The 21,684-nt window shown below is 48.8% G+C and overlaps 1 protein-coding gene across 17 annotated transcripts in view; it reads right to left on the reverse strand.

The window, feature by feature from the left end:
* The window catches only part of tns1b (tensin 1b), a 939,527-nt gene that overhangs the window by 192,431 nt on the left and 725,412 nt on the right, over window positions 1–21,684 (reverse strand). For all 17 annotated transcript variants that reach the window (XM_068034709.1, XM_068034713.1, XM_068034718.1 and 14 more), the window contains 5 exons: window positions 12,232–12,315; window positions 10,816–10,928; window positions 5,949–6,009; window positions 5,771–5,846; window positions 4,613–4,742 (listed from right to left, as the gene is read on the reverse strand). In XM_068034709.1, coding sequence (XP_067890810.1) covers window positions 4,613–4,742; window positions 5,771–5,846; window positions 5,949–6,009; window positions 10,816–10,928; window positions 12,232–12,315 — 464 coding nt within the window. The remainder of the gene's footprint in view (window positions 1–4,612; window positions 4,743–5,770; window positions 5,847–5,948; window positions 6,010–10,815; window positions 10,929–12,231; window positions 12,316–21,684) is intronic.

The raw sequence follows: 21,684 nt of genomic DNA on the forward strand, positions 1-21,684 counted from the left end.
CTGGGTTAGAGAGAGGGAAACTCAGCCAGGGTTCCTGCTCCTGATCACTATCTAGTGACCCCTGGGTTAGTGAGAGAGGGGAAATCAGCCAGGGTTCCTGCTCCTGATCACTGTCCAGTGACCCCTGGGTTAGAGAGAGAGGGGAAATCAGCCAGGGTTCCTGCTCCTGATCACTGTCCAGTGACCCTTGGGTTAGAGAGAGGGGAAATCAGCCAGGGTTCCTGCTCCTGATCACTGTCCAGTGACCCCTGGGTTAGAGAGAGAGAGAGGGGGAAATCATCCAGGGTTCCTGCTCCTGATCACTATCCAGTGAACCCTGGGTTAGAGAGAGAGAGAGGGGAAATCAGCCAGGGTTCCTGCATCTGATCACTGTTCCAAATTGGGAGAAGGCAAATTTTACGAAACTGAGAGGTGACCTGGCGAAAGTGGACTGGATACAGCTACTTGAAGGAAAATCAGTGGCAAACCAGTGGGAGGCAAAAGTGAGATACTACGGGCACAGTGTCGACATGTCCCCACAAAGATGAAGGGTGGTACTGCCAAATCTAGAGCCCCCTGGCTATCTGGAAGCTTACAGGGTAAGTTAAAGCAGAAAAAGAAAGCTTATGACTGTCACAAAAATCTTAATACTTTAGAAAGCCTAGAGGAGTATAGAAAGTGTAGGGGTGAAGTAAAAAAAGGAAATTAGGAAACCAAAGAGAGGACATGAAAAAATATTGGCAGGTAAAATCAAGGGAAACCCAAACATGTTTTATCAGTACATTAAGAGCAAGAGGATAACTAAGGAAAGGGTAGGGCCGATCAGAGATGTACAATGGAACTTATGCATGGATGCAGAAGATGTGGGCAGGGTTGATGTATTTGGGGAGGGAAAATAAAGCAAGGAAATACACGATAAACGGGAGGAGGAGTGTGAAATATTAGATACTATTAGCATAATGAGATAGGAAGTACTAGAGAGTCTGACATCCTTGAAAGTGGATAAATCACCAGGGCCGGATGGATTGCATCCCGGGTTGTTGAGGGAAGCCAGGGAGGAAATAGCGGATGTGCTGAGGATCATCTTCAAATCCTCACTAGATACAGGCGAGGTACCAGAGGATTGGAGGCCTGCAAATGTTGTACCATTGATTAAAGAGGGTGCGAGGGATAGGCCAAATAATTATAGGCCCGTCAGTCTGACCTCGGTGCTGGGTAAATTGTTAGAATCAATTCTGAGGGACAGGATAAACTGCCACTTAGAAAGGCACGGATTCATCAGGGATAGTCAGCATGGATTTTTTTGGGGAAGGTCATGTCTTACTAACTTAATTGAATTTTTTGAGGAAGTAACAAGGAGGATTGATGAGGGTAGTGCAGTGAATGTGGTCTACATGGATTTTAGTAAGGCATTTGACAAGGTCCCGCACGGCAGTCTGGTCAGAAAAGTAAAAGACCATGGGATACAGGGGAATGTGGCGACTTGGATCCAAAATCAGCTCAGTGACAGGGAACAAAGGGTAGTAGTTGATGGAGGTTTTTGCGAATGGAAAGCTGTATCCAGTAGCGTTCTACAGGGCTCAGTGTTGGATCCCTTTCTGTTAGTGGTAAAATTAATGATTTGGACTTAAATGTGGGAGGCATGATTGGGAAATTTGCTGATGACGCAAAAATTGGCCGTGTAGTTGATAGTGAAGACTATAGACTCCAGAATGAGATCAATGGTTTGGTTGAGTGGGCTGAAAAGTGGCAAATGGAATTCAATCCAGAGAAGTGTGAGGTAACGCATTTGGGGAGGGCAAATAAAGTGAGGGAATACACAATAAATGGGAGGATATTGAGAGGGCTAGAGGAAGTGAGAGACCTTGGAATGCATGTCCACAGGTCCCTGAAGGTGGCAGGACAGGTAGATAAAGTGGTGAAGAAGGCATATGGAATGCTTTCCTTTATTGGCCGAGGTATAGAATACAAAAGCAGGGATGTAATGCTGGAACTGTATAAAACGCTGGTTAGGCCACAGCTGGAGTATTGCGTACAGTTCTGGTCACCACATTACAGGAAGGACATAATTGCTCCGGAGAGAGTACAGAGGAGATTTACAAGAATGTTGCAGGGTTTGAAAGTTGCAGCTATGAGGAAAGATTGGATCGGTTCGGATTGTTTTCCTTAAAACAGAGGAGGCTGAGGGGTGACTTAATTGAGGAGCACAAAATTATGAGGGGCTGCGATAGAGCAGACAGAAAGGACCTGTTTTCCCCTGGAAAAGAGGTCAATTACCAGGGGGCACAGGTTTAAAGTGATTGGTAGAAGGATTCGAGGGGACATGAGGAAAAACATTTTCACCCAGAGGGTGATGGATGGCTGGAACTCACTGCCTGGCTCAGTAGTGGAGGCAGAAACCCTCAACTCTTTTAAAAGGTACCTGGACATGTACCTGAATTGTTGTAACCGGCAAGGTTATGGACCAGTTGCTGGAAGGTGGAATTAGATCGGGGGCTAGTTTTTCCAGCCAGCAAGGAGACGACGGGCTGAATTGTCTTTTTCTGTGACGTAACATTTCTATGCTTCTATGGTTCACTGTTCAGTGACCCCCGGCTTAGGGCGAGGGAAAATCAGCCAGGGTTCCTGCTCCTGACCACTGTCTGGACAAATGATCATTCAGGTGACCCAATCGGAATGTGCGCAATTAAAGAAAGGAGGGAAAGCAAAGAAAGACTTGCATTTCTATAGCGCCTTTTACAACCACAGGACACACCAAAGCGCTTCACAGCCAATGAAATGCTGTTGAAATTTATCCATTGTTGGAATGTAGGAAACATAGCAGCCAATTTGCACAGAGTAAGATCCCACAAACAGCAATGTAATAATGACCAGATAAACTGCTTTTGTGATGTTGGTTGAGGGATAAATATTGTTCAGGACACTGATCAGTACTGAGGGAGTGTTGCACTGTCGGAGGGTCAGTACTGAGGGAGTGCTGCACTGTCGGAGGGGCAGTACTGAGGGAGTGCTGCACTGGCAAGGGGCAGTACTGAGGGAGTGTTGCACTGTCGGAGGGTCAGTACTGAAGGAGTGTTGCACTGTCGGAGGGTCAGTACTGAGGGAATGCTGCACTGTCGGAGGGTCAGTACTGAGGGAGTGCTGCTCTGTCGGAGGGGAAGTACTGAGGGAGTGCTGCACTGTGGGAGGGTCAGTACTGAGGGAGTGCTGCACTGTCGGAGGGTCAGTACTGAGGGAGTGCTGCACTGTCGGAGGGGCAGTACTGAGGGAGTGCTGCACTGTCAAGGGGCAGTACCGAGGGAGTGTTGCACTGTCGGAGGGTCAGTACTGAAGGAGTGTTGCACTGTTGGAGGGTCAGTACTGAGGGAGTGCTGCACTGTCGGAGGGTCAGTACTGAGGGAGTGCTGCACTGTCGGAGGGGCAGTACTGAGGGAGTGTTGCACTGTCGGAGGGGCAGTACTGAGGGAGTGCTGCAGTGTCGGAGGGGCAGTACTGAGGAAGTGCTGCACTGTCGGAGGGGCAGTACTGAGGGAGTGCTGCACTGTCAGAGGGTCAGTACTGAGGGAGTGCTGCACTGTCAGAGAGGCAGTGCTGAGGGTGTGCTTTGTTAAATATTCCCTGGCCCCTTACACAGGGGTGGTTTGTTCCCCACTGATGATTTTTAATCCTCTCTTTCTCCCTCACAGCTTTCTTGCTCACACACATTCATCTTTCCCAGCCCCCAGTTCCGATCTCGGCTATCTACCAGTCTCTCTCTATTCCTATATACAAACATACGAATATGCAAAAGAACTTTTAAAGAACAGGAATATCCCATCAGGTCTTCTTGCCAATTCCCTCAACCCCACTCACCCACCTTCTCCCCATATCCCTCGATCCCAGTTAGTCACCATCGGACCATACCCACCAATAACCTTCTCACAAAAGCCAACATCAACTTCATTCAGATTCACTCAGCCTAATTCTAAAACCAACACTGCTGACCCTTCAGGTGATTCTTAATAAGACATTAATGTTAATATCTCCAACACAGAAGTCCTTGAAGCGGCCAACATCCCCAGCTTATACACACTACTGAGTCAGCGGCGCTTGAGATGGCTTGGCCATGTGAGCCGCATGGAAGATGGCAGGATCCCCAAAGACACATTGTACAGCGAGCTCGCCACTGGTATCAGACCCACCGGCCGTCCATGTCTCCGTTATAAAGACGTCTGCAAACGCGACATGAAATCGTGTGACATTGATCACAAGTCGTGGGAGTCAGTTGCCAGCATTCGCCAGAGCTGGCGGACAGCCATAAAGACAGGGCTAAATTGTGGCGAGTCGAAGAGACTTAGTAGTTGGCAGGAAAAAAGACAGAGGCGCAAGGGGAGAGCCAACTGTGCAACAGCCCCAACAAACAAATTTCTCTGCAGCACCTGTGGAAGAGCCTGTCACTCCAGAATTGGCCTTTATAGCCACTCCAGGCGCTGCTTCACAAACCACTGACCACCTCCAGGCGCGTATCCATTGTCTCTCGAGATAAGGAGGCCCAAAAGAAAGAATGTTAATGAATGAATCAGGAGTGATATCTCGATTAGTAATTAAATCCCATCACCTTTAATAAATACTTAATAAATATGAATGACATCACCTTTAAACACATCATCCAGATCCTCTTTACCAAACACCACGCCTAGGTCATGGATGGCACACGTGTGGAATTGCACACGGAACACGATTTCTCGTGTCGGGCTCTGGTACTTCTTATGGTAACATTTCAACTACACGGAACAGAAACAGAGACAAAGAGTACTGGTTATTTACTTTTCATGCATTATTGAAATTCTGTGATGACCCTCAGGGCAAGTACAGAGTGTGCTGAGCACAACTCACTGAGCTCATTCACTGATTTTATGTTACTGAGTAACATGCTGACTGACCCCTCGATAGTGCAGTTCTGTCACTGTGTGACTGATTGAATCATCATCACTCCAGTGAGAGTCAGTGTGTGTGGAACTGAACCCCAGTGAGAGTCAGTGTGTGTGGAACTGAACCCCAGTGAGAGTCAGTGTGTGTGGAACTGTACCCCAGTGCGAGTCAGTGTGTGTGGAACTGTACCGCAGTGAGAGTCAGTGTGTGTGGAACTGTATCCCAGTGAGAGTCAGTGTGTGTGGAACTGTATCCCAGTGAGAGTCAGTGTGTGTGGAACTGTATCCCAGTGAGAGTCAGTGAGTGTGGAACTGTATCTCAGTGAGAGTCAGTGCGTGTGGAACTGTACCTCAGTGAGAGTCAGTGTGTGTGGAACTGTACCCCAGTGAGAGTCAGTGTGTGTGGAACTGAACCCCAGTGAGAGTCAGTGAGTGTGGAACTGTATCTCAGTGAGAGTCAGTGCGTGTGGAACTGTACCCCAGTGAGAGTCAGTGTGTGTGGAACTGAACCCCAGTGAGAGTCAGTGAGTGTGGAACTGTATCTCAGTGAGAGTCAGTGTGTGTGGAACTGTATCCCAGTGAGAGTCAGTGTGTGTGGAACTGTATCCCAGTGAGAGTCAGTGAGTGTGGAACTGTATCTCAGTGAGAGTCAGTGTGTGTTTGACTGTACCCCAGTGAGAGTCAGTGTGTGTGGAACTGTACCCCAGTGAGAGTCAGTGTGTGTGGAACTGTATCCCAGTGAGAATCAGTGTGTGTGGAACTGTACCCCAGTGAGAGTCAGTGTGTGTGGAACTGAATCCCAGTGTATTTTTAGTATGGGAGTAAATTTAGGAGCATTAAAGAAGATTTTTGGAGTTCTTAATCCTCCAATCATCTCTTACCAGTATGTCTCCTTTCAGCATGAGTCCCGGCTCAATGGTGATGCAAATACTGGTTTGACCATCTCCGGGGATGTTGCTGATATATTTGAAAAAAAAAGAAAAAACAGACAGTTGATAATCAGCAATTAGAAGGAAGGGGACAGAACCTAGAGCGATAGATGTACAGAGAGTTACTCACTAGATTCCTGATGTGTAGACAGGCTGCATGGACTGGTATATCTTCAGGAATGGCCGGCAACCTAGAGCAGAAGAGGAGCATCATTAGCCGTCAGCTTAGGTGGGTACAAGTTTCAGAGACAGTATTGGAGAGGGACAGGCAGAGAAGTCAGAGGGAAGGTGATGGAGAGAGAGACACACACAGAGCAACGGTAAGAGAGACAGAGAGAAAGGCAAAGAGGGTATGGAGGGAAAAAGACAAAGAGTGAGACAAAGGGAGGGAAACAGGAGAGAAGAGACAGATCGAGTGAGACAGAGAGAGAGGCAGACAGACAGATACAGAGAGACAGGGACAAAGAAAGGGAAGGAGATAAAGGCAGCAAGAGGGCCCAGCTGTTCACAATATATACCAATGATTTGGATGTGGGGAACAAATGTAATATTTTCAAGTTCGCAGATGACACAAAACTAGGTCGGAATGTGTGTTGTGAGGAAGATGCAATGAGGCCTCAAGGGAATTTGGCAGACTTGGTGAGTGGGCAAGAAAGTGGCAGATGGAATATAATGTGGTAAAATGTGAGGTTATCCACTTTGGTAGGAGGATTAGATGTGCAGAATATTTCTTAAATGGTAATTCAATATGATTGAATTTTACATTCAATGAGGGAGAGAAGAATGGGTCCAAGACTAGTATTTTAAACTTAAATAAGGGCAATTATGAGGCCATGAAAGCAGAGCTAGCTAAAGTGAACTGGCAAATTAGGTAAAGGGATAGGTCAAAAGAGATGCAGTGACAGACATTTAAGGGGATATTTCAGAATACACAGAACAGATACATCTGTGGTTAACTAAAACAGTTAAAGATAGTATCAAAAAGCATATAACTGCACAAAGATGGGAGACAGGTCAGAAGATTGGACAGAATATAAAAAACAGCAAAGAATGACTAAAAGATTGATAAGGAAGGTAAAATTAGAGTATGAGAGAAAGCTAGCTAGAAATATAAAGAAAGATAGTAAGAGATTCTACAGATATCTTAAAAGGAAAAGAGTTAACAAAGTGAGCCTTGACCCTATAGAAAGTGAATCTGGGGAATTAATAATGGATAATAAGGAGACGGCAGATGAATTGAAAAGTTCAGCACCATTCATGACTCCTCAGATTCTGAAGCAGTCCGTGTAGAAATGCAGCAAGACCTGGACAATATCCAAGCTTGGGCTGATAAGTGGCAAGTAACATTCACGCCACACAAGTGCCGGGCAATGACCATCTCCAACAAGAGAGAATCTAACAATCTCCCCATGACATTCAACAGCATTACCATCGCTGAATCCCCCACTATCAACATCCTAGGGGCTACCATTGACCAGAAACTGAACTGGAGTAGTCATATAAATACCGTGGCTATAATAGCAGGTCGGAGACTAGGAATCCTGTGGTGATAACTCACTTCCTGACTCCCCAAAGCCTATCCACCATCTACAAGGCACAAGTCAGGAGTGTGATGGAATACTCTCCACTTGCCTGGATGGGTGCAGCTCCAACAACATTCAAGAAGCTCCACACCATCCAGGACAAAGCAGCCCGCTTTATTGGCACCCCATCCACAAACATTCCCTCCCTCCACCACCAACGCACAGTGGCAGCAGTGTGTACCATCTACAAGATGCACTGCAGTAATGCACCAAGGTTCCTTAGACAGCACCTTCCAAACCCGCGACCTCTACCACCTAGAAGGACAAGGGCAGCAAATGCATGGGAACACCACCACCTGCAAGTTCCCCTCCAAGTCACACACCATCCTGACTTGGAACTGTATCGCCATTCCTTCACTGTTGCTGGGTCAAGATCCTGGAACTCCCTTCCTAAATGGACAGTGGGTGTACCTGCCTCTGCAGCAGTTCAAGAGGGCAGCTCAGCACCACCTTCTCAGGGCAATTAGGGATGGGCAATAAATGCTGACCTAGCCTGCGACGCCCACATCCCATGAATGAATAAACAAAAACATATTTTGCATCGGTCTTCACGATTGAGGATACAAGTAACATCTCGAAGTGGATAATCAGACCTGATCGTATTGAATTGTGGAGCAGGCTCAATGGGCTGAATGGCCTACTCCTGCTCCTATGTTCCTATGAATAGAAATAAGGAGATAGAGAAAAGGGAAAGAGAGCTGAAGGGACAGATGGAGACAGAGAAAAGTGAGTGAGAGAGACAGACAAACAGACAGGAGAGAGACACCAAGAAAGTGATGGAAAGACAGAGATAGAGAGACAGAGAGACAAAATTTGAAGCCCATGGAATAAAAGGAAAAGAGGAAGGATGAATATAAACTTGGCTGACTGACAGGAAATAGAAAATAGAGCTGAACGTTTGTTTTTTGGACTAATGGAAGGTATTCATTGACTCATAGAATGGATGCAGCACAGAAAGAGGCTGTAACGAGGTAAGGAGCTGAGTGGCTCTTGTGGAACCCAAACTGAGTATCGCTGAGCAGGTTATTACTAAGCAAGTGCTGCTTGATAGCATTGTTTATGACACCTTCCATCACTTTACTGATGATTGAGGGTGGTCTGCAGGGGCAGTAATTGACCTGATTGTATTTGTCCTGCTTTTTGTGTACAGGACATACCTGGACAATTTTCCACATTGATAGATGCCAGTGTTGTAGCTGTACTGGAACAGCTTGGCTAGGGGCACGGCTAGTTATTTATTTTATTTTTTTTTATTTAGAGATACAGCACTGAAACAGGCCCTTCGGCCCACCGAGTCTGTGATGACCATCAACCACCCATTTATACTAATCCTACACTAATCCCATATCCCTACCACATCCCCACCTGTCCCTATATTCCCCTACCACCTACCTATACTTGGGGTAATTTACAATGGCCAATTTACCTATCAACCTGCAAGTCTTTGGCTGTGGGAGGAAACCGGAGCACCTGGCGAAAACCCACGCAGACACAGGGAGAACTTGCAAACTCCGCACAGGCAGTACCCAGAATTGAACCCGGGTCGCTGGAGCTGTGAGGCTGAGGTGCTAACCACTGCGCCACTGTGCCGCCCCAAATTAGTTCTGCAGCACAAGTCTTCAGCACTAATGCCGGAATATTGTCAGGGCCCATAGCCTTTGCAGTATCCCGTGCCTTCAGTCATTTCTTGATATCACCTGGAGTGAATCTGATTGGCTGAAGACTGGCATCTGTGATGCTGGGGACTTCAGGAGGAGGCCGAGATGGATCATCAACTCGGCACTTCTGGCTGAAGATTGTTGCAAATGCTTCAGCCTTATCTTCAGCACTGATGTGCTTGGCTCCACCATCATTGAGGATGTGGATATTTGTGGAACCTCCTCCTCCGGTTAGATGTTTAATTGTTCACCACCATTCATGGCTGGATGTGGCAGGACTGTAGAACTTAGATCTGATCCATTGGTTCTGGGATCGCTTATCTCTGTCTATAGCATGCTGCTTCTGCTTTTTAGCATATAGTCCTGTGTTGTAGCTTCACCTCATTTTTAGGTCTGCCTGGTGCATGATCTCCTGCACTCTTCACTGAACCAGGGTTGATCCCCTGGCTTGATGGTAATGGGAGAGTGAGAGATATGCTGGGCCATGAGGTTACAGATTGTGTTTATCCAATTCCCTTTTGAAAGCTACAATTTAATCTGCCTCCACCAGGTAGTACATTCCAGATCCCAACCACTCACTGCAGAAACAAATGTTTTCTCATATCGCCTTTGGTTCTTATGCCAATCACCTTAAATGTGTCCTCTAGTCCTCAATCCCTCCATTAATGGGTAGAGTTTCTCTCTATCTACTCTGTCAAGACCTCTCATGATTTTGAATACCTCTATTAAATCTCCTCAATCTTCTCTTCTCTGAAAACAAACCCAGCTTCACCAATTGATCCTCGTAACTCATCCCTGGAACCATTCTCATGAATCTTTTCTGCACCCTCTCAAATTGTTCTTAACGTGTGGTGCCCAGAATTGGACATTTATTGCCCATCCCTAATTGCCTTGAGAAGGTGGTGGTGAGCTACCTTCTTGAACCACTGCAGTCCATGTGAGGTAGGTATACCCACAGAGCTGTTAGGAAGGAGTTCCAGGATTTTGACCCAGCGACAGTGAAGGAATGGTGATATAGTTCCAAGTCAGGATGGTGTGTGACTTGGAGGGGAATTTGCAGGTGATGGTGTTCCCATGCATCTGCTGCCCTTGTTCTTCTAGTTGGTAGAGGTCGCGGGTTTGGAAGGTGCTGTCTAAGGAGCCTTGGTGTGTTGCTGCAGTGCATCTTGTAGATGGTACACACTGCTGCCACTGTGCATTGGTGGTGAAGGGAGTGAATGTTTAATGTGGATGAGGTGCTGAACAAGCTCAATTCCAGAGCTTAGGGCCAAACAGCTGAAGGCATAACCAACATGGGCGACACAGTGGCGCATTGGCTAGCACCGCAGCCTCACAGCTCCAGGGACCCGGGCTCAATTCTAGGTATTGCCTGTGCGGAGTTTGCAAGTTCTCCCTGTGACCGCGTGGGTTTTCCCCAGGTGCTCCGGTTTCCTCCCACCGCCAAAGACTTGCAGGTGATAGGTAAATTGGCCATTGCAAATTGCCCCAAGTGTAGGTAGGTGGTAGGGAATATGGGATTACTGTAGGGTTAGTAAAAATGGGTGGTTCTTGGTCGGCACAGACTCGGTGGGCCGAAAGGCCTGTTTCAATGCTGTATCTCTAAATATAAAAAAATATAAATAACAGTGGGGCTAAGGAAATGGTGAACACACAAGAGGCCAGAGTTGAAGGAATGCCGATGAAAGCAGTTTCCATCTTGGGTTTGCTGCACTCTCAACATTCAGGATTCATGATCCTTGAAAAACTAAAGTCTTACCGCCTTTGGGCTCAAAGTTGGGAATGCCGTGCATGATGACATGATGTAGAAACAGAGGTTTGTTGTTCATCTTGATTGTGCCGGAGAGCAGCCCACTGAAATAATGGACGTACCTGCACCAAGAGAAGGGTCTCATTAGCACTGGGAATTCTGACAGACAACATTCACAAACACAGATACAACTGGGAGACGGTGGTGCAGCGGTAATGTCACTGAATTAGTAATCCAGAGGCCCAGGCTAATGCCCTGGGCACATGGGTTCAAGCTGCTTCCAGGTGGACCTTACATTTAATTAATTAAAAATATCTGGAAGTGAAAGCTTCTCTCAGTAATGGTTCCATGAAACTCTCATCGATTGTCATAAAAAAAAACCCATCTGGTTCACAAATGTCCTTTCAGGAAGGAAATCTGCAATCCTTACCTGGTCTGGTCTGTATGTGACTTCAGACCCACAGCAATGTGGTTGACTCTTAAATGCCCCTGTGAAATGGCCCAGCAAGACACTCAGTTGTCAAGGGTAATTAGGGCTGGACAACAAATGCTGGCCTTGCCAGCGACGCCCACATCCCATGAAAGAATAAAAAAAACTCAGGCCAGGCCAGCATCAGGTACGTCATATGGAAACATAGAAAAGTAGAAAAATAGGAGGAGTAGGCTATTCAGCCCTTCGGGCCTGCTCCGCCATTCAAAAGAGATCATGGCTGATCGTCTAATTCAGTGCAATGTTCCCGCTTTCTCCCCATATCCCTTGATCCCTTTGGCATGAAGAAATATATCTACCTCCTTCTTGAATACATTCAATAAACAAGTTAGATACAGATCACTGTACATTGTTCTATCTAAAACTTCCAGGGCAGGTACAGCACGGGGTTTGATACAGAGTAAAGCTTCCTCTACACTGTCCCCATCAAACACTCCCAGGACAGGTACAGTACGGGAATTAGATACAGAGTAAAGCTTCCTCTACACTGTCCCCATCAAACACTCCCAGGACAGGTACAGTACGGGAATTAGATACAGAGTAAAGCTCCCTCTACACTGTCCCCATCAAACACTCCCAGGACAGGTACAGCACGGGGGTTAGATACAGAGTAAAGCTCCCTCTACACTGTCGCCATCAAACACTCCCAGGGCAAGTACAACATAGATTAGATACAGAGTAAAACTCCCTTACAGTGCCTACTTTGAGCAGGCAGAGAATAAATTCCTATTATTCTTGATGTTTCATTCCATGGTAGGATTTCGCACAGATACTGATTTATTCACAAAATATTTGAAACTGACGACAGACTACATGTATTGGATCACCTGAAACCGGGTACCATCAAGCCCATTAATCTTACAATTCAGTCTTGTTGGCCTCTTAATCTGAGACCACAAATACCCTTGCCCTGCGTTCGACAGAGTGAGACCTACCTCCTCTGTGAGGGCTGTCCCACAGGTAGTATTTTGTCTTCATAGAATTTTTTCATGGCAAATCGGTCCAATGCTTGATCAGCACTAGGAAAGAAGGAACAACAGGAAATGTTTGACATTTCAGTGACTCTGATGCCAGGGATGGAGTCCATGAAGTAAAGGGCACCGCTATTCACCAGGAACATAGGAGTATATATAATCAACACATATCACACTGTACTGTTTATATAACATAAGAACATAAGAAATAGGAGCAGGAATTGACCATATGGTCCATCGAGCCTGCTCCGTCACTCAATACGATCATGGCTGATCTTAGGCTTCAATTTCACTTTCCCACCCACTCCCCATATCCCTTAAATAAAAACAAGAAATGCTGGAACCACTCAGCAGATCTGGCAGCATCTGTGGAAAGAGAAGCAGAGTTAACGTTTCGGGTCAGTGACCCTTCTTCGGAACCATATCCCTTAATTCGCTCAAGAGACCAAAAATGTGTCTTTCCCAGCCTTAAATATATTCAATGATGGAGGATCCACAGTCATGTGCGGTAGAGAATTCCAAAGATTCACAACCATTCGAGTGAAGAAATTTCTCATCTCAGTCCTAAATGATCATCTCCTTATCCTGAGACAGTGCCCCCGTGTTCTAGATTCTCCAGCCAGGGTAAACAACCTCTCAGTGTCTATCCTGTCAAGCCCCTTCAGAATCTTGTATGTTTCAATGAGATCACTCCTCATTCTGCTATACTCCAGAGAATATAGGCCTAATTTACTCCGTCTCTCATCACAGGAACCAAGCTAGTGAACCTTTGCTGTATTGCCTCCATTGCAAGTATATCCTTCCTTAGATATGGAGCGCAAAGTTGTGCACAGTACTCAAGGTGTGGTCTCACCAAAACCTTGTACAATTGTAGCAAGACTTCTTTCTTCCTGTACTCCAATCCCCTTGCAATAAAGGAGAACATGCCATTTGCTTTCTTCATTGCTTGTTGTATCTTGTGTTCTTTGTATGAGCACATGCAAGTCGCTCTCAACATCAACATTTACAAATTTCACACCCTTTAAAAAATATTCTGCTTTTCTATTCTTACGACCATAGTAAATAACTTCACACTTGATTGGCACACCATGCACAAACATTCACTACCTCCACCACCGATGCACAATGCACAGCAGCAATGCACCAAAGCTCCTTAGACAGCACCTTCCAAACCCGCGACCTCGACCAACTAGAAGGACAAGAGCAGCAGATGCATGGGAATATCACCACCTGCAAGTTCCCCTCCAAGTCACATACCATCCTGACTTGGAACTATATTGCCGTTCCTTCACTGTCGCTGGGTCAAAAGGGCGAAGGGAAAGAGTAGGCAGGGAGCAGATGATGAACGCAAAGGGACTGGTGGTCTGAGGTGCATTTGTTTTAATGCAAGAAGTGTAGTAGGTAAGGCAGATGAACTTAGGGCTTGGATTAGTACATGGGAGTATGATGTTATTGCTATTACTGAGACTTGGTTGAGGGAAGGGCATGATTGGCAACTAAATATCCCAGGATATCGATGTTTCAGGCGGGATAGAGAGGGAGGTAAAAGGGGTGGAGGAGTTGCATTACTGGTAAAAGAGGATATCACAGCTGTGCTGAAGGAGGGCACTATGGAGGACTCGAGCAGTGAGGCAATATGGGCGGAACTCAGAAATAGGAAGGGTGCGGTAACAATGTTGGGGCTGTACTACAGGCCTCCCAACAGCGAGCGTGAGATAGAGGTACAAATGTGTAAACAGATTATGGAAAGATGTAGGAGCAACAGGGTGGTGGTGATAGGAGATTTTAATTTTCCCACCATTGACTGGGATTCACTTAGCGTTAGAGGTCTAGATGGAGCAGAATTTGTAAGGAGCAACTACAGGCCTCCCAACAGCGAGCGTGAGATAGAGGTACAAATATGTAAACAGATTATGGAAAGATGTAGGAGCAGCAGGGTGGTGGTGATTGAAGATTTTAATTTTCCCACCATTGACTGGGATTCACTTAGTGTTAGAGGTCGAGATGGAGCCGAATTTGTAAGGAGCATCCAGGAGGGTTTTCTAGAGCAGTATGTAAATAGTCCAACTCGGGAAGGGGCCATACTGGACCTGGTATTGGGGAATGAGCCCGGCCACGTGGTTGAAGTTTCAGTAGGGGACTACTTTGGGAATAGTGATCACAATTCCGTAAGTTTTAGAATACTCATGGACAAAGACGAGAGTGGTCCGAAAGGAAGAGTGCTAAATTGGGGGAAGGCCAACGATACCAAAATTCGGCAGGAGCTGGGGAATGTAGATTGGGAGCAGCTGTTTGAAGGTAAATCCACATGTGATATGTGGGAGGCTTTTAAAGAGAGGTTGATTAGCGTGCAGGAGAGACATGTTCCTGTGAAAATGAGGGATAGAAATGGCAAGATTAGGGAACCATGGATGACAGGTGAAATTGTGAGACTAGCTAAGAGGAAAAAGGAAGCATACATAAGGTCTAGGCGGCTGATGAAAGACGAAGCTTTGGAAGAATATCGGGAATGTAGGACCAATCTGAAACGAGGAATTAAGAGGGCTAAAAGGGGTCATGAAATATCTTTAGCAAACAGGGTTAAGGAAAATCCCAAAGCCTTTTATTCATATATAAGGAGCAAGAGGGTAACTAGAGAAAGGATTGGCCCACTCAAGGACAAAGGAGGAAAGTTATGCGTGGAGTCAGAGAAAATGGGTGAGATTCTAAACGAGTACTTTGCATCGGTATTCACCGAGGAGAGGGACATGACGGATGTTGAGGTTAAGGATAGATGTTTGATTACTCTAGGTCAAGTCGGCATAAGGAGGGAGGAAGTGTTGGGTATTCTAAAAGGCATTAAGGTGGACAAGTCCCCAGGTCCGGATGGGAGCTATCCCAGGTTACTGAGGGAAGCGAGAGAGGAAATAGCTGGGGCCTTAACAGATATCTTTGCAGCATCCTTAAACACGGGTGAGGTCCCGGAGGACTGGAGAATTGCTAATGTTGTCCCCTTGTTTAAGAAGGGTAGCAGGGATAATCCAGGTAATTATAGACCGGTGAGCCTGACGTCAGTGGTAGGGAAGATGCTGGAGAAGATACTGAGGGATAGGATCTATTCCCATCTGGAAGAAAATGGGCTTATCAGTGATAGGCAACATGATTTTGTGCAGGGAAGGTCATGTCTTACCAACTTAATAGAATTCTTTGAGGAAGTGACGAAGTTGATTGATGAGGGAAGGGCTGTAGATGTCATATACATGGACTTCAGTAAGGCGTTTGATAAGGTTCCCCATGGTAGGCTGATGGAGAAAGTGAAGTCGCATGGGGTCCAGGGTGTACTAGCTAGATGGATAAAGAACTGGCTGGGCAACAGGAGACAGAGAGTAGCAGTGGAAGGGAGTTTCTCAAAATGGAGACGTGTGACCAGTGGTGTTCCACAGGGATCCGTGCTGGGACCACTGTTGTTTGTGATATACATAAATGATTTGGGGGAAAATATAGGTGGTCTGATTAGCAAGTTTGCAGACGACACTAAGATTGGTGGAGTAGCAGATAGTGAAGGGGACTGTCAGAGAATACAGCAGAATATAGATAGTTTGGAGAGTTGGGCAGAGAAATGGCAGATGGAGTTCGATCAGGGCAAATGCGAGGTGATGCATTTTGGAAGATCCAATTCAAGAGTGAACTATTCTGTAAATGGAAAAGTCCTGGGGAAAATTGATGTACAGAGAGATTTGGGTGTTCAGGTCCATTGTTCCCTGAAGGTGACAACGCAGGTCAATAGAGTGGTCAAGAAGGCATACGGCATGCTTTCCTTCATCGGATGGGGTATTGAGTACAAGAGTTGGCAGGTCATGTTACAGTTGTATAAGACTTTGGTTCGGCCACATTTGGAATACTGCGTGCAGTTCTGGTCGCCACATTACCAAAAGGATGTAGATGCTTTGGAGAGGGTGCAGAGGAGGTTCACCAGGATGTTGCCTGGTATGGAGGGTGCTAGCTATGAAGAGAGGTTGAGTAGATTAGGATTATTTTCATTAGAAAGGCGGAGGTTGAGGGGGGACCTGATTGAGGTGTACAAAATCATGAGAGGTATAGACAGGGTGGATAGCAAGAAGCTTTTTCCCAGAGTGGGGGATTCAAATACTAGAGGTCACAAGTTCAAAGTGAGAGGGGAAAAGTTTAGGGGGGATATGCGTGGAAAGTTCTTTACGTAGAGCGTGGTGGGTGCCTGGAACGCGTTGCCAGCGGAGGTGGTAGATGCGAACACGATAGCGTCTTTTAAGATGTGTCTAGACAGATACATGAATGGGCAGGAAGTAAAGAGATACAGACCCTTAGAAAATAGGCGACATGTTTAGATAGAGGATCTGGATCGGCGCAGGCTTGGAGGGCCGAAGGGCCTGTTCCTGTGCTGTAATTTTCTTTGTTCTTTGTTCTTTGTCTGTGCTGGCTCTCTACAAGAGAATTCACCAAGTCCCATTCCCCTGCCTTTTCCCCTTAGCCCTGCAATTTTTTCCTCTTCCTGTATGTAATCAGCTGAAGCAGCTGCACCTGCAGAGGCTGGAGAGAACTCAGAACTGAGAACGACAAACAACAACACAATTGTGGAACTGATTCTATCCATTGGAGCAAAGGACCTGTGAGTTATTTTGGAGAGATGGGTGTTGGAACTGTTTTGCTTGGAGTGTTGGGGGAGTGAGGAGATGCCAGAAGATTCAGGGGTGGGGCTGAAAGATTCTCCTGGGGGCCCCTTTGCTTTTGTGTTTTCCTCCATCTTGCACAAAGGCAGCTCCCTCCCCACCCCAACTGCGTGGCTCGGGACGCTGGAGCTGCCTGGGTGAAGAAACTCTTTGTAACAACAGCAGAAAGTGGAAAGAATCCTCCCCCGGCCAGAAGACTGGACTTTGCATTCTCTACAGTAAGGTGCTCCAACCACCAATTTAAGAGAAACATCCTCGCAGCGTTTCTCTCCCTTCCACCACTCAGCTACCTGTCCTCTCCTCTGCTTTTCCTCTGATGACATGGAGGTCTCTGAGCCTCCGCGCCCTAGTGGGAAAAAGAGGAGAGGACACCCTTCCACAGAGGTAACTCAGGGCCCATCTGTTGTAGGGGAGCTGTCTCCTGGTTTGGGACCCCTGGTTCACCCTGCCACCAGCACCAAGTGTAAAATCTGGGCAGGAGCTCCCTACCCCTCAGAATAGAGAGGAGGGGGAGACCTCTGTACATGTGGCCCGACCTGGAGGAGCAAGTGGAGCCCTGCTTGTGGTGGGGGAGCCTGGGGACGCTCCTGGAGAAGCCTCCATTCTGCCACTGGGTCGGTTGCACAGAGTGGAGGGGAGGGGAGGCCCCAAAGGGTCAGCGCTCCCACCTGAAATCCACTCCGGACCAGGATGTACCCGACACAGTTATAATTGAAAATGCGGCTCCGTTTGCTGGGGCTGTGAGCACTGGCAGGGTAGGAGATGGTCTCCTCTCTCTGCCTCCGGTCTCGGCTCCGGCTGGATTCTCCGAGTCAGGAACCTCCGACTTCCCGGAACCTCCATCTTCCCTGAACCGCTCAATGGCCTGGGGACGGAGGTGGAGGGGGCTCCTGAACCGCTGGCGCCCATGGGCTCCAGTTCCACAGTAGAACCCAGAGAGGACTCCTCCGCCATCGATCCTGGGGGTGGGATTGTGATGGAGGCGGCACCAGCTGGTGCGGCCGGGATGTCCGCCCCACAGTGTGTGGTGGGGGTGTCAGCCGCTGGCGGTGACGACCCGAAGGAGGGTGGGGACTCGGTGTAGGGCACGGTGGACGACCTTGATTCCATCACCAGTGAGGCAGTGGAGTCCCTCGTGCCTCCCACCGAGTCTCCTCTCATCTCCACCTCGAATCTCTGGGACTTCCTCGTGGCATGCAGGGGTTGCCGCAATAAAGTTCAGCTGGCTCTCGGCCATTGGATGAATCTGGCGCTGATCATTATAGGAAGGGTGTGATTGCATTGGAGGGGGTGCAGAGACGATTCACCAGGATGTTGCCTGGGATGGAACATTTAAGCTATGAAGAGAGGTTGGATAGGCTTGGGTTGTTTTCACTGGAGCAGAGAAGACTGAGGGGTGACCTGATCGAGGTGTACAAGATTATGAGGGGCATGGACAGGGTGGATAGGGAGCAGCTGTTCCCCTTAGTTGAAGGGTCAGTTACGAAGGGACACAAGTTTAAGGTGAGAGGCGGGAGGTTTAAGGGGGATTTGAGGAAGAATTCTTTTACCCAGAGGGTGGTGACGGTCTGGAATGCCCTGCCTGGGAGGGTGGTCGAGGCGGGTTGCCTCACATCCTTTAAAAAGTACCTGGATGAGCAATTGGCACGTCATAACATTCAAGGCTATGGGCCAAGTGCTGGCAAATGGGATTAGGTAGACAGGTCAGGTGTCTTTAATGCATTGGTGCAGACTCGATGGGCCGAAGGGCCTCTTCTGCACTGTATTATTCTGTGATTCTGTGATCATCCAGTCCGTCTGCGCGGCCCTCAAAAAAGCCGGAAAGGGCGCGGGCGTGAAACTGGTTGAGAGGCGCCGTTTTAATGCGTTCCTCAATGGGTTGCTGGGGGAGTGGAGGGCCAGGTGCACTTCCCCTCCCTCCTCACAGTGAGGTGTTGGTGACGGGATTTTAAGTATTTTTGACATGAAGATAACCATAGCCAGCCTCAACATTAACGGCAGCAGGGGGTCTCACCACAGATTTCACAATCTCTCAGTCCTCAGGGAAGGGAGATACGCGGTGAGCTTTATGCAGGAAACCCACACCATTCTGGAAGACGAAGCCACCTGGCTCCTGGAGTGGCAGGGTGGGGTCTACATGAGTCACCTCACCTCTATTTCTAGTGGGGTGGCTATCTTGTTGGTCCCGACTTTTCAGCCGGAGATCTTGGGGGTCCAGGAGCTAGTGCCGAGCCGCTTGCTCCACCTCGCCGTTCGCCTGGGTAGCGTGCCGCTCCACTTTGTGAACGTGTACGCGCCCGGGCCCGGCGCGTTGCAAGCGCGCTTCTTTGAAGAAGTGTCCGCTCTCTTGAGCTCCATCGATAGCGGCGAGTGCATCATCCTTGGGGGGGATTTTAACTGCACCCTCGAGGTGGGGGATCGCTCTGGTCCCCAGCGCGGCCAAGCGTCGGTAGAGAAGTTGAGGGAATTGATCAGCTCCCTCAACTTGGTGGACGTCTGGTGGAATCTCCATCCCGACTCCAGCGCCTTCACGTGGAGGTCTGGAGGAGAAGGTTCCGGATCGACTGCCTCTACATTTTGCAGGCGTACGTCTCCCACGTCTCGGCGGCCTCCATGCAGCTGGTGCCGTGCTCGGACCACCACCTGGTGTGGGCGGAGTTCACTCCGCTCCGCACGTGGGCGGGGTCCACGTACTGGCACTTTAACAACCGGCTGCTGGAGGACGAGCGATTTCGGGACTCGTTCTGTCGATTCTGGGCCGACTGGAGAAGGAAGCAGGGGGGCCTCCCCTCCTTGAGGCTATGGTGGGATGTGGGCAAGACTCACATCCGCGTCTTCTGTCAGGAGTACGCGAAGGGGTCGACCAAGAGGCGGGAAGCCGAGATCGGGCACCTAGAGAGGGAGGTGCTCGATTTGGAGTCCCGCCTCGGTCATGCTGTCGCGGACCCGCCCTGTGGTCCCGAAGCACGTATGTGAGGTCGCGAATCCAGATCCTGGAAGATTTGGACTGCGCCTCACCCTTCTTCTACTCACTGGCAAAAGGGCAGGGTGTTCGAGCTGCTGGCCGACAGCAGATCCTCCATCACGGATCCGGAGGGAATGGCCCTCCTGGTCCGTACTTATTACAGTGCGAAGTTCTCTCCAGATCTGTCCAGCGAGGACACACGCAGAGTTTTGTGGGAGGACCTGCCACAGGTCAGCCCGGAGGGCGCCAAAGGACTGGAGGCTCTGCCCATGTTGGCGGAGCTGACCGAAACCCTCCACCAGCTCTCGAGGGGCAAATCCCCGGGGCTAGACAGGCTGACCGTGGAGTTCCTTCGCGCGTTCTGGGACGATTACGCGCGGGTCCTGGGGGAAAGCCTGGTGACCGGGGAGATGCCCCTCACGTGGCACAGGATGGTCATACTCCTGCTGCCGAAGAGGGGCGATCTCCGCCTGCTTAAAAACTGGCGACAGGTCTCCCTCCTCAGCACGATTATAAGATCTTTGCCCGGGCTATGTTTACCCGCCTGGGCTCCGTGCTGGCCCACATGATCCACCCCAACCAGTCCTATATGGTCCCGGGCTGGTCCATCCAGGACAACATCCACCTCGTCCGGGACCTGATCCATCTTTTCCAGTGGACTGGTCTGTCGGTCGCCTTTCTCTCCCTCGATCAGGAGAAGGCGTTCGACAGGGTGGATCATGAGTACCTTTTCGTGACTCTGCGCGCTTTAGGTCTTGGGCCGCATTTTGTGGCCCGAGTCCGACTTTTATACGCCGTCGCAGAGTGTCTGGTCCAAGTTAACGGGTCCTTGATGGTGCTCCTTTGCTTTGGGAGAGGAGTGCGTCAGGGATGAACCATGTCAGGCCAATTATAAACTATCTGTGTGGAGCCGTTCCTGTGCCTGCTTCGCAGGGGGTTGACGGAATTGGCTCTGCGCGAGCTGGCCATGCGGGTCATCCTCTCGGCTTACGCCGATGACGTGCTCCTTGGGGTCACAGATCCCGTTGACTTACGGAGGATGCGCGACTGCCAGCCGACCTTTTCTGCCGCATCCTCCGCGAGGATCAATTAGGAGAAATGTTCTTTGTCTCCTGGTGGGTCAGTGGCGGGTGGACTCCCTGCCGGAGGAGATGACACCTTTTGCATGGAGCACCGCGCACCTCCTCTATCTGGGAGTCCACCTTAGCCCCGCTGAGGAAGCCTGGCTGGCAAACTGGCAGGAGTTGGAGGCGAAAGTCACCACTCGGCTGGGGCGCTGGACAGGACTGTTCCGAGTGCTTTCCTACAGGGGCCGAGCGCTGGTCATAAACCAACTGGTGGCCTCCATGCTGTGGTACCGGTTGGTCACTTTGGTCCCATCCCCTGCATTTGCCACCAAGATCCAGAAGAAACTCGTCAATTTCTTATGGGGCAAGAGGAAACACTGGGTCTCTGCCGCGGTCCTGAGTCTCTCGATCGAGGAGGGTAGCCAGTCGCTGGTGTGCATCTGCACCCAGGCTGCGACTCTCCACCTTTGGACCCTGCAGAGATACCTGTACATCGAGCGTCCTCCCAGACATATTTTTTCTGCCAGTGTCACTGCCTTCAAGACAACACGTAGCTGCTGGCAGAGAATATTAGCCGCGCCTCTCTGAGAGTGTTGCCTGTCTTTTACCGGGATCTAAGCAGTTGAGGCCCAATCATTAAATATATTCAAGAAAGAGTTAGATATAGTTCTTGGGGATAATGGGATCAAGGGATTCG

This window comes from Heterodontus francisci, chromosome 7 (assembly GCF_036365525.1).
Source record: "Heterodontus francisci isolate sHetFra1 chromosome 7, sHetFra1.hap1, whole genome shotgun sequence".
NCBI classification, from domain to species: Eukaryota; Metazoa; Chordata; class Chondrichthyes; order Heterodontiformes; family Heterodontidae; genus Heterodontus; species Heterodontus francisci.